This window comes from Adiantum capillus-veneris, chromosome 24 (assembly GCF_014529385.1).
Source record: "Adiantum capillus-veneris isolate H3 chromosome 24, ASM1452938v2, whole genome shotgun sequence".
Classification (NCBI taxonomy): Eukaryota; Viridiplantae; Streptophyta; class Polypodiopsida; order Polypodiales; family Pteridaceae; genus Adiantum; species Adiantum capillus-veneris.
Window position 1 is genome coordinate 121808829 of NC_140954.1, and position 17770 is coordinate 121826598.

General features: G+C 45.6%; 1 protein-coding gene across 1 annotated transcript in view; it reads left to right on the plus strand.

The window, feature by feature from the left end:
- Window positions 1-6521: 6521 nt before the first annotated feature.
- The window catches only part of LOC147427049 (lysophospholipid acyltransferase LPEAT2-like), a 36522-nt gene continuing 25273 nt past the window's right edge, over window positions 6522-17770 (plus strand). Inside the window, exon 1 of the mRNA XM_086498820.1 lies at window positions 6522-7184. Within this exon, the coding sequence (XP_086354946.1) occupies window positions 6672-7184 (513 nt within the window). The 5' untranslated portion in view covers window positions 6522-6671. The remainder of the gene's footprint in view (window positions 7185-17770) is intronic.

Genomic DNA, 17770 nt, shown 5'->3' on the forward strand with positions numbered 1-17770 from the left:
ACTCAACCGTAGGAAAAACAAATCAGGCATCAACAACCATGCCAGCAAAACCTGCAACATCCTCAACATCACCTGTATCCTAAGAACCAGAGCAAACATCAATGCCTTGCACAACATTCCCAACGCCCTTTGACACAAGAACATGTTGCATCATGTAAGTCCACATTGGGTAGTTTTCCTTATCCAATTTATCCTCAACAACAAAGATCTTGAACACATCTGTGGTGTTGTCATCCATGGTGAATGCCTGCACATGATGTGAAAATTGCCCGAAAAGAGGAGAGATGAGGCGGGACTAATTAAGATCAATTAGCCTTGCTAATTACGTCGATTGTGTTAGGAAATAAGACGTAGCTAAATAGATAATTAAGTAGATTACTTAATGGAGAGAGACAGATTTACATACACGAGATTATAGAGTAGAGAGAGAGAGAGAGTACACACGATATACGTGGTTCACCCAATGTGGGCTACGTCCACGGGAAAGCAGCCACTCAATGGCTTTAGTACTTCAAAACAAGAAGTAGTTTACAAAGGGATTATACCCTTAATGGAGCTCCCGCCTTGCTTCACTCTCACCACCTCACACTCACCTTGCTGCATCAACTTCACACTATCAAATGTGTGTAGAAATGGCCTCCTTTTATAGGCCAAAAGGGCTGCCCTCTCTTATGAGAGACAGCCATGTGTAGCTGCCCTTGTGCGAATAAGTCCAAATCGGACCCTCCAATCCGCCCATGTGTGGCCGCCCTTGAGAAGACAAGTCCGCTTTTGAATTCGGCCACCGGCCATTGAATTCGGCCACCGGCCACCGGCCATTGACTTCCGACCACCGGCCACCGGCCATTGACTTCCGACCACCGGCCATCGGCCATTGACCACCGGCCAACCGATCGGTTGTTTTCCGACCACTTTCCAGCCGCCGTCCGGCCATAATATTCCGGCGAAAAAGAATATTCCGACGAAAAAAAAGTCTCGGGGGCCTCCGCTCCCGAGGCCTTTAAAGTTGCCCCTGATTCTTGTCCGTGAAAATTTTGGTTCCAGTGAGTGATTTTCCTTCACGCATGATGGCTTCTCCTCATAATGGGGGCCTTACAAATGTGCGCTTTTACCACAGAAAATTACAAGGGTAAATCAGGCTCCATACTTAACAGATTGTCCAAATCGAAAATGATCTGAAATTTCAACCATGCAGGTACTTGTCTTGAACACGTTGCAGTTGAATCGAGTGTGAGTGGTATTGCTTTCGACCGCAATCAATTTGAGAACTACTGTCGCTAATGAATCCGCTTATGAAGCTTTTATCGGCGTGCTAAATTTCTACAGCCAGCACACAGGGAATTTGTGAAAGCCATGTACTTGCCGGCCCCGTCTCGATTCCACTCGGTTGTGCTCGAGTTTGTTGCTCGTGGCGGGGGTGTGTATCCCTTGCGGGGGTTTGTAACACCCCTAAGCTTTAATTTGAAGTCCTAAGGCCCTTGGCCTTGGGCGTGTAAGTGTAAACTTCAAGCTTCAAATGGCCATCGCCATGAGCAGGTAGCACGCAGAGGCTTGGGAAGCCGGGGGCGGACGATGTGTTGCAATATGGGCTTTGGCCCTGTGTCGAGAAGTGACCAACAAGCCCTTGCGCATCTGTTGAGCCCGCGCGCCGTTGGTTTGGTGCTCCTGCACCCGACAGCTCTCCTCGCCAAGCCTGCTTGCCCACGGTGCTTCTTCCTCGTCGATTTCCTTAGCAAGGGGTGATCCCCACAGTCTTCGACCACGACATGCAAGGCTTTGTGTGGCTAGAAAGCACCATGTCTTCCCCTTTCCCAAAATAGGCACTTAGCTCTGATACCAGTGTAAGACAAGGGAAGCTAGAGCCTGAGAGTCTACCACCCAACCACCCATTATATAGCAAAGCTCCTGGCCCTTTGCCCTAGTTGGACTCCCTTTCCACACCGCCTAGCCTGCCCTTGTCTAGTTTGGCCTTGCCGATGTCCTGACACATTGTATATAGTCCCATCACTCTAGGGCTGTCTTATCTTTCCATTGCACACTAAGTAATACTACTCTGTGTTGTGTGCCTTGAGCTTCCTTCGTCTTCTCCAAGCTGTGTGTGTTTCCCTGCAACCCTATTTCCAACAATTGGTATAAGAGGATGTTGCGTCCTCCGAGGCTTAGTCGCCAGCACACGCATGCTCACTTTCTCAGACTTCAATGAGCATTGGTGAGCGTCAACAGGTCGACAAATACTTTGGGTGCGCTTCTAGAGCTCAGTCTGTTCAAATTTTCCATTCGGACCCATTTTGGCCTCCATTTCCACTACAGGCAAAACTGTGTAGGCAATTTTGTCATTTTGTGCTAAATTTTTGTCAGTGCTATTTTTTGTATAACACGTCCCTTACAGTCTTCTTTGGGTTGTGCTGTATAGCACGTGTTAGTATGTTTGGATTTTCAGGTTATGAACATGGAAAGGGCTGATGTGGTTCTTGGTAGGGAGTGGTTGCATAGCCTAGGACCATCACTGAAGTGTAGCTATGAGCACAATAGCTTGATGTTTGAATCCCATGGCGCACATGTGTTGTTGCTAGGAGAAGATATACCTTCATCACCACTGATTTGTACCGCTGAGCTTATGCAGCTCGTTTTTGATAATGAAATAGATCAGGTTTTCTTGTGTTACTCACTGTCTCATTTTCTTTCTAACATTGAGTCTGTTGAACATTCCTCAACGTCGCATGCTTCTCTCTCCTTTATTCCACCAATTTCTAATTCTAAACAAGCAAATGTTGCTAGTCAATTACAGAAATTATTAAAGGAATTTCAAGATGTATTTCCTAATGATTTGCCATCAGGATTATCGCCGACACGATCAGTACAACATAGCATTGACGTGGTTGCAGGCTGTAAACCTATTAGTAAACCACCTTACCGTATGAGTTATTCAGAAGCTGCTGAGGTGGAAAGTCAGCTTGCTGACAACCTTAGCAGAGGGTTTATACGACCCAGTTCTTCACCATGGGCTTCGCCTATCCTCTTAGTGAAGAAAAGAGACGGCATTATGCGCATGTGCATAGACTACCGTGGCTTAAATGCAGTTACAGTTAAGAACAAATACCCATTGCCCAGAGTAGATGAGTTGTTTGACAAGCTCACTCATGCTCGCATTTTTACGAAAATAGACTTGCGGCCAGGATATCACCAAATCCGTATTCGACTTGCTGATATACCTAAAAGTGCATTACGAACACGGTTTGGACACTACAAGTTCTTGGTGATGCCCTTTGGGTTAACCAATGCGTCCGCAACATTCATGACACTTATGGATAGTGTCTTGAAGCCATATTTGGGCAAATTTGTCATTGTTTTCCTCGATGACATCTTAGTCTATAGTGCTTCTGAAGAAGAACACTTACAACATCTCGGGTAGGTGTTTGAGTTGTTACGCACAAACAAATTATATGCCAAGGAATCTAAATGTGATTTTCTAAAAGATGAAATTCATTATTTAGGGCATGTTATTTCAGCTAACGGGCTATATATGGATCAATCCAAAGTGGATACCATCCGAAAATGGCCTTCTCCTAAAAATCTGGAAGAATTACACATATTTTTAGGTTTGCAGGTTTTTACCGAAGGTTCGTTAAAAACTATGCTCAAATTGTTGTTCCTATGACAGATCAACTAAAAAGCAAAGGTAAAGCTTTTCAATGGGGATCCGCTCAACAGCACAGTTTTGATACGCTCAAGGATGCATTAGCTACAACTCTTATACTTGCTATTGTAGATCTTTTGAAACCATTCGTTTTGGAAACGAATGCCAGTGACCGTGCTATTGGAGCAGTCCTGTTACAAGACGGACGGCCGATTGCATTTGAAAGCAAGAAGCTTGATGCAGCTTAGCAGAACTATTCTGCTTACGAACGCGAACTCTATGCAATAGTGTCTGTCTTAAAAACATGGTGGCATTATCTGTATGTTGCTTAGTTTGATATTATGTTTGACCATGAAAGCATCAAATGGTTTACACAACAAATGGATTTGAAGGGTCGAAAAGCCAGGTGGGCCGAGATTCTTCAAGAATATGACGCTAAGCTAAGGTATCGCAAAGGCCGATACAATGTCGTGGCAGAGATCAATTCGCTCTTGTTCACGGAACTTCGTAGTGAATTTTTAGATTCTCTCAAAGGCAAATATGAGCATGATGAAGCATATTCCAAAGTGTGGAGTCATGTTCAAAAGAGGGATCCTTCTCACTCCAATGACGGTAGTGTACAGTTAACCTCCACACCTAGTTCTCCTTTATCAAGTGATGAACTACAGCGATGGAAGCATTTCACCATCGACAATGGGTACCTACTCCATAAGGGGAGAGTTTGTGTACCGACGGACACAGACATTCGGCGCCAAATTCTTTATGAATGTCATGATAGTCCAAGTGCAGGGCACCCGGGGATTAGAAAAACTTATGCTCTCGTATGATGACAGTTTTACTGGCCAGGTATACATGGCTTTGTTCAAGCTTATGTCTTGCATTGCCAAAAATGTCAAGGGTAACAAAGCAGAGCGCTTGAAAGCAAGAGGACTCTTACATCCTTTGGAGATTCCCAATAGAAAATGGGAAAGCATCTCTATGGATTTTACGGTGGGTTTACCAACCACTGTACGAGGTCATGACTCGGTATGGGTGGTCGTAGACAGGTTGACTAAACTATGTAAGTTTATTCCGACCAAATCAACAGTTAAGACACCAGAACTAGCCAAGTTATTTGTGGACAATCTATACAAACTGTATGGTTTGCCTAGTAACATTGTTAGTGACCGTGATCCCAAGTTTAACAGCCACTTTTGGAGAGCTGTATTTAAACGATTGGGTACACAACTGAACCTCAATATAGCTGATCATCGAGAAACAGATGGTCAGATGGAACGAGTTAACCAGGTGCTAGAGGATATGCTAAGAGCATACGTCAGCAAAAAACATCCAGACTGGGAAGAATACTTACCTATTCTCAAGTTTGCCTACAACAGTGCTAAGCATGTCACAACAGGCTTCAATCCTTTCATGCTCATGTACGGGTTTCAACCTAGGTCACCGGTTACGGTGGGGTTGGCAACCGAAAAACTCCAACAGGTTAAGGATTTTCTCCAAGGCCACATGGATATGCTGAAACTTCCTCGTCAGAATGTCCGACAAGCACAGGATCAGTATAAGAAGTACACTGATGAGAAACGTCGGCAAGTTACCTTCGAAGAAGGGGAGGAAGTATTTTTACGTGTGCCAGAACATTCAGAAAGTCAGAAAACTGGGCCAACACCTAAATTATCTCCCCCGATATTGTGGGCCTTTCAAAATACTCAAGCGAGTAGGTGATCGTGCCTACAAAGTATTACTACCTTCACATTCTCGCATTCATCTGGTGTTTCATGTAAGCCGTTTACGTAAGCGGTTACATGGGGACGACAATGTCATTGACCAACAAGTTTTGGTTGATTTCATTGAACCTCCTACCTTACCGCATGAACCTGAACGTGTTCTCGATTATCATGAGTTGCGTACACGTCATCACGTACGTCAACAAGCCTTAATTAAGTGGAAAGAACGACCTGAGGAAGGTGCCACTTGGGAAAACATTAGTGTTCTTAAGAAGAAGTTCCCCGCTTTTGTTTTCGAGGATGAAAACTCTTCTTAAGGGGGGAGTAATGTCAGGACACCAACAAGGCCGGACTAAACAAGGGCAGGGCCGGGCTAGGCGGTGTGGAAAGGGAGTCCAACTAGGGCAAAGGGCCAGGGGCTTTGCTATATAATGGGTGGTTGGGTGGTGGACTCTCAGGCTCTAGCTTCCCTTGTCTTACACAATGCATGGGGAAAAAACCTCCTAGAGAGGGAAAAAATGCCCCTGACGGTCCTAATTGTGTTCACACACATCATTACCACATGTACATGATAACAATTCTTTAAGATCTAAAACAAACAATTAACATGGTTATGCAAAGAATGTCTAATTTTAGAACTAATTGTCTTGAACAAATCCCTTATTATCAATACACTTAAAAATGCTCCAAAACTTAAGAATAAAGACCTTGAGTAAAAGCGAAATTTATTATAAAAATTCAGGTACATTACAAAGAGCATTCTCATGGTGAGTGGAGCAATGTTTTGCCATCGTCATCGTGCATTTGACGTTTGCTAAGAACACAACTCTTATGTCTCAACTCTGCCAATTTTGACAGAGTTGGGCAAACACTGTCCATCTCTCTCTACTCTCTCTAGTGCAGAGTTCAGAGATGACAATGATAACACTGTGGAGTTATGCACTTGTAACTTACCTCTAATAAAATGCTGCTTTTGCAGCGTGTGAATGAGCCTTAAACACCTCGTCATATTAGACCAAAGGACTGAATGCTAAGGGCTTGTCCGGCCAAGCGCCCACGCACCACTGATCAATTTTTGGGAAAAAGTTTTCTTTGAGCATTCCTGAGGCAACCATTGTGGATCCTGAGGTTGACGTGTCAAAACCCAGGAGATGGCAACTTGGCAAAAGTTCAAATAGCCCCCAGCCCGGCTCTCTCTTTCATCCTCCATCCGTGAGTGACTGTTGCTGGAGCAAAACTTATGCAGACGGAGTGACATATACACAACTAGCGCAGCGGCTGGTGTGCGTGCGCGTCTCCCTCTGTGCCAACAGATGGCTATGGCTGCATCGGCAACGTCTTGCTCCTCACCAAGGAAGGGCCTTCCAAGGCCCCCACCGATCGGGGATGACCCTAACATAAACCCTTTCGCTGATCCGCGCCCACCCATTACACCTCTGCGGATCGTCTTCTTCATTCTCATGCTACCCCTCCTCATTCTGCGCGTCCTGTTCCTCCTGGTCATCCTCATCATCGGCTATATTTCTGTCAAGCTTGCACTTATTGGGGTCAAGGATCCCCTGTTCCGGCCTTTCCCACCATGGCGCCGCTCCTTGCTTTGGCCTGTTCGTATAGGTGTGCGAGCTATTATGTTCTTTGTATTTGGCTACTATTGGATTCCCACCAAGGGCAAATGTGCTCCACGGGATGTTGCACCCATCATCGTCTCCAACCATATCTCCTTCTTGGAACCTCTGTTCGTCTTCTATGCTCACCTCCCAGTTATTGTTAGTGCCAAGGAGAATGCGGAGCTACCTCTTGTTGGAGTGTTCTTACAGGCCCTTCAGGTACTAGTTCTTGGTCTTGTTTATCTTCTTCTATCGTATAATAGACAAGGCCAGGGATGTTTAATTGAGTAGTTTCTCAAACAGCTGGACTATGGACAAGGATCTGTTCTCTATGTGCTAACGAGTTGTTGAAATCATCATACCAAGTGCAGAGGAAGGGAGAATATGAGGAATAGCTGAAGACATAGTCATGGAAAAATCAGAATATATCAGAGACTGAGAAAATTGAGAGATATCTCATACTGCCAACTAGTGAGTTTTAGCTCATATGCATGTGGGGGTGTGATAAATTATGGAAACAATTGATAGACTTTACACATGGTTGACATCAGCCTCCTTTATAGGAGACAACAGTGGCCAGGTAGAAGTGCGACATTGGGAGAGAGAAATTCCAAAGTGGATATATAGCGTCGGCGCATGGATCGTGATTGGCTTGAGTAGGCTCGGATAAATTCTCTTTTCTACCTCTTAGAACTTACTCTTTTTAGCGACAATACAACCCTGTATGTTTTTGGGGCTGTGTATGTGTGCACATATGTGAACCTAGCGATCTTTGGTTGTGGAGTGGGCACATAGTAAATGGCACCTTCTCTTTTTGTGGGTGATCTTGGGCTTCTGGTATGTACTAGCTGTTAGGGGCTGCTCTGGTGGGGTTCTTATGCGGGGGCTCCCGCCGTGTATAGTTCATCTGATTATTGACATGCTTAGTTGGTTGCACTGTGTAGCCATGCTGTGGCCTCTTTTCATCGTGCACACACGGGCACTCTCTCTTTACAGAGAAAAGAGAACCTATAAATTGAACTTCTTGAGGGCAGATTTTCCAAGATAGAAAATCTGAAATTGTGGATTACATATTGCAGAGAGTTCTCATGAGGTGGACACAAAAGAAGAATACGTTGATATTGTGGACGACTCTTTGGATCTTTTGCAAAATTCTACTCATAGAGAGTTGTTGTTGGAGTTACTTGAGAGGAAGTTTACGGTGTTGCCGGCATTTCTAGGGGATCAAAAGCTGGATGCCACCAGCTACCAGGACTGCCAGGTGCTTATGGAGATGGTATTCAAGACCTACGAGCTCTTGATGGTGCGTGACGAGATTGAGCGGCCAAAGGCTCCTATAGATGTACTTCTCTCTTCCAAGGAGTTGGAGAAGCTTGCAGAGCTGTAACGTGCTTGGGATTGACTTAATGCAAGGATCTTGTTTTTCATCTTCCTGAATTATATGTTGTCGGAACTTGGACATGTTCGGAGCATGACTAACGGAGCATGACTAATGCTCTAGCGATCCTTAACCACTTGGAGAAAATTTACAATAAGATGATCCCTATGAAGAGAGCTCACTTGGAGGTACAGTTGCGGACTTTGGACCCAATGCAATGAAAGTCCATGAAGGATCGCATTGAGAAGATGGAGGAGATGCAATAAGTGATTCTTCAGGCAAGGGAGCTGATCTCTTATGAAGATATGGCTACAATCTTGATTATGCATTTGACACCTGTTTACATTGCTTTTTATTCAGCCTTGATCACTTCAGGGATTGGATATAGGAGGAGCTTGTTCCCATGGTGTTGGATCAGTAGGACAATTTACGAAGATTGGGATTTAGAGGGGGACTCAGAGGCCTTGATTAGACAATTGTTCAAGAAATCAACCCCCCATAAGGAAATTGGCCATTTTGAACTTTCAAGCATGGAAGTTGTTCTTGTCCAGCTTCTCACTGACAACTTGGTTAAGCCCATCATTGTTGGACGACATGTTTCCAACCCTTCAAGCAGCTTGCTAAAAATAGTCGATTACCACCTATAGCCACAATCTGCGTACATACACCTGTTTCACTGCACTAAACAGTGTTTGTGCACACTGCAGCCAACAAACCAAAGCTTTCTGCACCACCTATATGTAGATCTGCAAAATCCCGAACCTCAGTGTTTCTGCATGTGAACGCACTCTAATTCCAAAACGGGGGTAACACGCCCATAATGGAATTTTGGTTGCACAGTCTTAGTCCAAAGGACTGCATAGGAACCTGAGATGCACACTCTCGAAGTGGAATGCCTAGATCCATTAACCAATGGAGATACATGGTGTATTTGCTAAGCAAGAAGTTCATACATGGCTCAGCACCTAGACAAAGACCCTTTAACACCTGATACTTTCGTACTTGTTTAGGCATTGCTTTTTCTGGTTGAGTTCCTCATCAATGGATTTAGTTTGCCCTCGTATGTGTGGAAAAATGCTCGCCAGACGTGATAAAAACCAAGATTGCTTCACATACACTAAATGCATGTCACTCAAATTACTTTTAGAAAGAAAAGAAATGTGACGGACATGACATTACAGATACTAAAAATCACAAATTGAATGTAACCAGATCACAATCTCATAGAATAACGCAGTGCCAGATCCCAAAGATCCATCTGCAAATGTTTTCAGCCCTCCCAATATCAGGTTTTGACTTAGCCTTTTCCCTGTTTGCTTTACTTGCGTCTGGACTCTGCATTGAGCAAAAACATCTGTAACAAAGCACTAAAAAAAATTGATACAAAGGATTAGCTTTTTCAGAAAAGGAGGCCATATAGCACAATTGAGAGCTTTGAAACATAATCTACAGGCGAGATTCTCACTTCAAATATATGTTCACAAAACAATAGAATCAACCATCAACACTCGTTCTTAGAGCCCTTTGAAGCTGAAACCTCAAACAAGAACAATCATTTTCAAAGAGTTTTTCTTTTTTGGGTTTCAAAAGGTAGGTTATTGGTTCGATTTGCTCTGCATTACACAGGCTAAGGAGCATATTCTTTCAGATGATATTTTATCCAATTTGTACAAGCATTCCCCTGTTAAAAGTCAACCTGAAACATAAGAGGGGTGGAGATCGTTTATGACAATTAATAGAGCTATATATCTTGTCAAGGAAGCCATAAAAAACAGAACAATTTTAGCTCGCTGCTGCTCCCACGCCATTGCTCGCTACCCCTTGCCCTCCCTAGAGCTGCCCAGCCCGCCCCCCACACTCTCGTGCCTACCTGCTCGCCCCCCCCTCGCATTGACCTGCCCGCCCCCTCCCCCCTCCCCCCCCTTCAACTTTCTCCCTCCCCACTCCTTAGCCCCTTTCCCTCCAGCCCTACCCCGAGCTCTTGTTTCGGTGAACAACGCTTGTAGGCTGCCCTCAGCACGCAAGTGCTTTTCGTCGACATCCTCGCCTCCTCTCTAGAGCAGTAGACGCAGAATGGCGACCCCTGTTTCATCCCAAAGGGACTCCACAGAAGCCCACTTGTCGGACACCGTGGAGCCGACCCTTCAACTTGCTCTTCGCCAGAAGAGCAAGTGAGCTTGAAGGCCGAGGTGGAACGGCTTCAAGCCACCTCAGTCATTTGCAAGATTGTTGGCACACGCCTAGCAGAGGCCGAAGTAAGCAAGATCATCGATTTACAGATTCTCAAGAGAGGCTACTACCAGTCTCCAGAGATGGAAGCCAAAGTGATCTCGAGCTTACTTCAGGTGGCTCGAGCTTACTTCAGATAGTGGCACCACAACTTCGACCTGACTACAAATGTGCGTGAGGAGGAGCCCATCTCAGTTTGCTTTCTAGGATTGAGGCGGGAGTATCCACCTTTACTTTCTAGGATTGGTTCCATGTTTGGGACCATCTTGGAGAGCCCGGCACGTCAGCTTCAGTTGTGGCCAGGGTTGGAAGGTTACTCATCATGCGAGTTGTTGTTCGGGACACACATACACTTCCGAAGGTGGTTCTGCTACATCGGGTGAGTGGTGGTTGGATCAGACAATGTGGAGCATTCGATCCTTTCAAACTAGCGCTTCACTTGCAGACAGATGGCCATCTTGCGGGCCTATGCACGTAGGAGAGCTCAGCCCGCTCCATAACGATAGGTCCTAGAGCAGGCTCTTCATCGAGTTCCAAAGTCCCTCCAACCGGCAGTCTCTGGGGGACTTCGGAGACCCCCAGAGACCCAGCCTCAACAGCGGTAGATGACCTACTGAGGAGGGATGGCACCAGGTTCGGGGCCGCCGTCGTGACAGGCAAGGCTCCTTGCCTTGGAGGCCACCCCACTGTTCCTTGATAGGAGTGGGTTCCTATGGGAAACCGCTTCAGACCTTTGTAGTAGGAGACCACCTCAGACCCCTCCCTGTCTACCTCTTTTGTGCAGGAGGATCCTCTCCATCCTTCCAGCGCAATTGATGGCGATTACAATCCTTTCAAGAGGGGTTGTCATGACGTTGCATGACCAAGTGGAAGAGAAATGGCCGAGTGGACAAGAGAAACTAAGACGACCAACTTAAAGAACTTCTGAGCATCGACCGTGGGGCCTAAAACCCTAGGAACCAAAAGCTTGATCTCTGGCCTAGCTGCCCGTATAATGTGCTGACATGGCACGTGGCAAGACTGTCAGAATCTTGCAATTTGCGCTGTTGAAGCCATGTGGCAGGTGTACCGATTTTTGCGTTTGGCGTTGGTTGCTGACGTGGCAGTTTTTACGTGAGCTTTTGAGAACATTTGCTTTTGGGCTACAATGCTTTTTGAATTTATGCTTTTGGGCAACCCTTGTAAGTTTAACCGAGCCCTTGGGCCTCTAACTCGGCCGAGCATCTGGACGTAGAGTTTGAGAGCAGAGGACTCTCGGAGTTGTATTTTGTAGTGAGCAATAATAAAGAAATACCAAAAGGGACGCCCGTCTTTGGGGTGAGTGCATTTGGGCGTGGAAGTTCGCTGTGCCGTCTCTCTCTCTCTCTCAAACTTATTCAGTTTCCATTCGTTGTTGCTATTGATTTCTCGCTTGGAGTGTCTTTTTGAGCGAGATGCAGAGAACGTTTTAGCCTGTTTAGATGAGTGCCAGATATATATTGCAGCTAAGAATTCAGAATTTTCATGACTGAGATGTCTTATCTAGGGTATGTCATCTCTGCAGACGGTGTCTACTGGGCCCTTGGTTCATAATTGGGACTTACCCAAAACTGCATAGGAGGTGCGTTCATTTTTAGGTTTGTGTCAGGCATATAATTCACATATTAAAGATTTTGCACACATTGTTGAACCTATGATTGGTGTTATGAGGTTTTGTCTTGCCTGAGGCAATCGTTGAGGCTTTTGGAAGCTCTCAAGGTTGCGGTGACTAAAGCTCTGAGTCTCATCCTTGCCTCCCTTTGGAGGTGTAGATGGATGCGAGCAACGTCGCCATAGGAGCTGTGTTTGCAATATCACGGACGTCTCGTTGCAATTTCTCAATAGAAAGGTAAATAGTGCATAAAAAGAATTATTCAGTTTATGACAAGGAACTCCTCTCTTTCATTCATTCTCTAAAGCATTGGAAGCATTTTCTATATGGTAGAGAGTTTGGGCAATGGAAGATGCAATGAAGACGAGAACTGGCTCTGGGCACCTCGACTCTGATCTAAAACACCTGCAATGCCAAACATATGAACAAGGCACACCTATGGAGAAGTGAGATCACTGAGGTAGAGAGAGACAAGACATCTGAGGATGAGAGAGAGAGAGAGAGAGAAAGCTTTATTTACGTCTACTAAAGGCCAAAGTTGGCCTATGAGACCAAATCATATACAAAAGTGGTGATCTGGGTGTCGGTAAAATGAGAGAAAAGAAAGAATAAATCGACTGTGCCTATTGTGAATGAGTATGAGAGTGGGTGGTAGCTCCGACTCCACGGATAGTGGCTACCCTGTGTGTGCAGCATAGCAGTATAGGCACGTGTGTGTAGCTCTATCATAGCAGAAAATGACTACACAGTATAATACAAGGCCACATGATGGTGGGCAATGTCCAGCTTTCCATGCTGATAACAATCTGCTCATACAAGTGACCAAGGGGGGTCCGGCATAGAATTGACATGCCAATTGGATAGACCCGAGGTACACACAACTGCGACTGCTACTGACACTGCCAACTGCTCCTCCCCATGAGACCGTTGACACGGTCTCCACATGGGCTCGAAATCCCAACACAGATCCACCTCCTGGCATCAAGGAAGAACTGGAGAGAGAGAGAGAGACGCCACAAGGCTGCCGGTATGGTTGCCCTCTGGTGACGGTGGAAATCTCTGGTCTCCTAGGTTGGCACCATCGGAAAGGTACTCTGCCTATGATTGCGATGCCCACTGCATGGGATGGAATGGAGAGAAATTTGCTTCCCAAAGCACCTGGACCAAAAATGCCGGGCTAGCTGGCCGCTGGCTGCCCAAAAACGCAGACGTGGGGGCTGCCCAAAAATGATGGGCTGCCTCCCCTCTGCCCACTGGTTGCCTTTCCTCAAAGGGCTAACCCCCTGGGGTGCCCAAGGGAGGGTGCAAATGACCCCCCCCCTCTGCATATATATGCGAGATTGTTGGCTACCCAACCCAACATAGTTATCCAGAACGGGAACGGGGAAGAGGACGGGAACGGGGAGGAGGGGCCGGAATGGGAATGGGAACAGGGCGAGGGCCGGAACGGTTGACTAAAGTAACGCTTGCATTACCTTCATTAAGCTTAGTCCCAAATCAACTCCTAAACAACCCCAAAACTGCCCTCAAATTGCCCCAAATATTTCCCCCAAAAAGCCCCAAATCTGCCCCCAAATGCCTGCTTTTGCCCGTTCCGTCCGACCAGTTCCCACCCGTTTCGGAACACTGTTCCAATTACACCCTGTTTTGGAACAGCATTCCGTTCCTGGCTCCGTTTCTAAAACGGGACTCGTCCGCAACGTCATGTCGGGACATTTGGGTTGCGTTCCGCCCGTTCCTTGTTACATTGCGACCCAGCCCTCAGCCACCATGACTCTGACAAATGGGGAAAATGACTCTGACAAATGGGGAAAATAGGAAAAGAGGGGAAAGGAGGCACCGGGTGCCCATGGGGCTCAAGGGGAAAACATCACAAGGCTGGCGAATAATATTCCCAGCGTGCAGGAGCACAAATGGCCATGGAATGTAAGGTGCAGCGGAAGTGAATGTTGAACTTTACTCAAGATGAATGCTCCGAACTGTGCTCAAGGGTTCCTTTTACTTACGGAAGGGAGAGGCTTCCGTTCCTTAGTGAGAGAGTGCAAATGATCACAAACAAAGTGGGTAAACATTGTGAATGAAGGTGCTAAGACTGAGAGATAGAGAGAGAAGAATACGACACCAGAATGTTGTCAAACTCCAAGGGTCCCACTCTCTATGGCGAGAGAGGTCTATGCTATTGATTGCACAAATCTCGTACAATGGTCTAAATGCAATGGACTTGCCGATGATGTCGACGACGATGAGGATGGCGATGAGATGGGCTGAAATCTGACGACGGCGATGGCGACGACGATGCGCTGGAAACGCAGATTCTGAAATCTGCGAATAGCGGGCTGAATCTACAAACTCTGACTAATCTGACCGTGCGGCGAGAATATACTGCGGGAAGGAGAGATCTGCAAGGTTTGATTGCTGCGGGATGCAATCTAACTGCTGAAAATGCAAAACGCTGATGCAAGTGAAGGTTCTGTCGTCGGAAATATGAAAAACACTGATGGTAGTTTGCAATTGCAAAAACGTTGGGCTGATCTGTTGTCTGTTGCAAAAACGCTAGGGAATCTGCTGTGAATTTGCTAACGCCAGGCTGATCTGCAAGTTGCAAAACGTTGGGGCTGATCTGCAAATGTTGAAAATGCTAGGTTGTCTTGATAGCTGAAAAACGCTAGGAGTTCCTGCCGGGGGTCTTGCTAAGAAGGTGCACTGCCAGATACCGGGACCTTGCTGCCTCTTTTGCCAGAAAGTGCTAGCGCTAGCTTTTCTTATATATTGCCTTAGTCAATTTTCCCTAACCAGTTTCCCAACAAAGTCACTTAATATTAATAAGTGAAAAATGGCTAAAATAGGGAAAACAGGTTCAATGCACTTTAAAATGCTGTGTGCAACCAGAGGAAATGCAACTACTCAAGTGCCTGGACATGCACGGCTTGCGAACAGACTCACAAAGGTGCCAGAACACTTCCTAAGCTGAATTGAACCCCAGTCATGAAGTAGCTTGTCCACATGCACATAGGGTTAGATGTGCATGTGACATCCCCTCCTTTTTAAAGTGAGATACTGGTACCGTAATGTATGGCGTCGAGGGAGATCGTCAACAGTGTCTGGAATCCTGTGAAGAACTCTTCACCGGCCCACTTTGATGTGTGGGTTGTGCGATACTTGAACTTCATAAAGGTCTGCAATGCTTGCTTCTTTTGGCCGTGCCGAAAGCGACACAAAGTCATCTGTGGTTGCTATGGACATAGGTCCACCTTCTTCAAGAATCTCCGAGGAGGAAAATTCCTGAAACCACTTCCAACACAAAAACATGAACATATCCATTCCATGTAGAGTGATTGGAAAAAGACTATTCTTTCGAAAAACTGTGCATGCAATGCAGATGAACAAAACGACGGAGTGCCAAACCGTTCATCAAACACACGCAAACTGTGAGATCGAATCTTGACTTTTTGATATAAATCTATCAATTGTGGCAAATCACAATGGAAATGCTGATGCTTGATGCTCAATCATGCTTGTGCTCTTTCGGATATCGTGTCATGCCAAGGAAGAGACATGGAATGTGAATTCCTTAAATGTAAACATTTCATCTTTTCATGATTAATCTGCATATATCCGTGCTTATTCATGAGTGAATCGTGTTCATCATACAATATGGCATGCCTATGAAAAGGGAACACATAAAGACGGTGACTAAAATACAGGAAACCGTCACGAATGAAACACTCGAACAATGCGTACTGACTAATCATGCACATACACAATACTTCCTGTGGGGGTTCCTTAGATCTCGGCTCGAGAGCCAAGATCTGTTCTTCGTGATTGATCGAATCTGCAATGAGGTTAGCTTCACTAGAAAAGGGGACTCTTTCGACAAGAGAGTCACTAATCACATCATGCATACTGCCTGGATCAAACAATATGACAAAATACTGACCCTTCACATGACCATAACACTTAATGAGAGACTCATCAATGGGAGGATCATGAGAAACTTGGGTCATACTAGTGTTCTCATTTATGGCATTGACAGAGGATGTGGGTTCTTTAGATTCGTTAGATTCAATCTTAGGACATGTTCTTTTTATGTGACCCTTGATGTGACAATGATAACATCGACCTTCCTTCGAATAAATGCTTTGTTCTTCTGACGTGATGTATCCTTTTAAAATTCCTTGTGCTGCTTTTTCATCTGGCGTGAGCTTAGGTTTAGCAATTGTGTTAGCTTTACCCTTAGATACATTTTGTGAGTTCTTTTCTGAGAGACTAGATGAAGATTGGTTAGAAGAGTTACCATTCTTACCGCTCTTACTGTTCCGAGGGTTCTGAGAAGTTTGAGAGGTACTTTGCGAAGTCTTGTTTTCCTTGGGCTTTCCCTTATTGTGCTTCATCTCCTGTACGAGAGCAAGCGCTACCGCCTTGTTGAGATCGATTGGATCGAGTATCTCGACACCATACTTGATATACTCGTCCAATCCAAAAAGGAATGCCTCCTTGCACTCATCATCCGATTTGTGTAATTGGGTACCGAGTTGCAAAACACGATTAGAGAAAGACATAACTGGCAAACCATTTTGCTTGAGACTGCACCAATCGTCCTTTAATCATGCTAGGTACTGAGGTGGCATAAACCGCGCCTTGAGCTTGTCTTGGAAGTCGGATCAATTGAAGGAAAGGGGAGTGCCTTCGTCTGCTTCCTCTAGGTGCACGGCCAACTGTGTCTCTTGCCGTGTGTGGTACCAATTAAGGCATCACCGGCAAGGTATATGGCTGCCGTCAAAACCTTGCTATTCCCTGTCTTCTTAGTTGTCGCAAAATAAGCATTAAATTGATGCAACGAAGAATGAATAACACTAGCATTCATCTTACCGTCATTACTTACTGAATGTGATCTTCTCTGTGACGGAGTAGTTGGAGTTCGAGTCTCTGCTACTTGATGAACTACCAACATCTTTGACCGGCTCGGATTTCGAGGTGAGTACCTGCAGGATCAACTCTTGCATGCGTTGGTCTCTCTGCGCCTCACGCTCTAACTCCAAGGCCGCTCGTCTGTCTTCGGCCGCCAAGCGCTCACGCTCCAAGGCTAACCGTCTTTCTTCGTGCTCGCGATCCAATTCTGTCTTTGTCACGGGGACGTGGCAACTGTTAACTATGTCACGAGGACGTGGCAATTGCTAACCTTAGTTGTTGGTTTCTTTCCAATGATTTTTGTTTTATTTTTGAGACCCTCTTTTTGAAGTAGCAAACGGTCGGACATTGTATGGCCAATGTGAACGGTAGTTTCACCCGTAGATGGGAAGTGGTCGGCACTGGAATTCGTATAGTAAGAGGATGTCTAGGCTCATAGCAAGAGAGCAAGATCATATAGGTCCCTCCATCGCACTTAGCAAGTTCATGGATACTAGGAAGTGAACTCAATAAAGGCATAAAGTCAAGGTGGGACTACCAATAGAAAGTATCTGACAGTTGGGCCACATTGCACTTTTGGATGCAGTCCCAATGAGGATAGATGGTCAGAAGACCATTCGGAGCCCAACGGAATCATTTCCAAAAAATTAGGGAATTGCT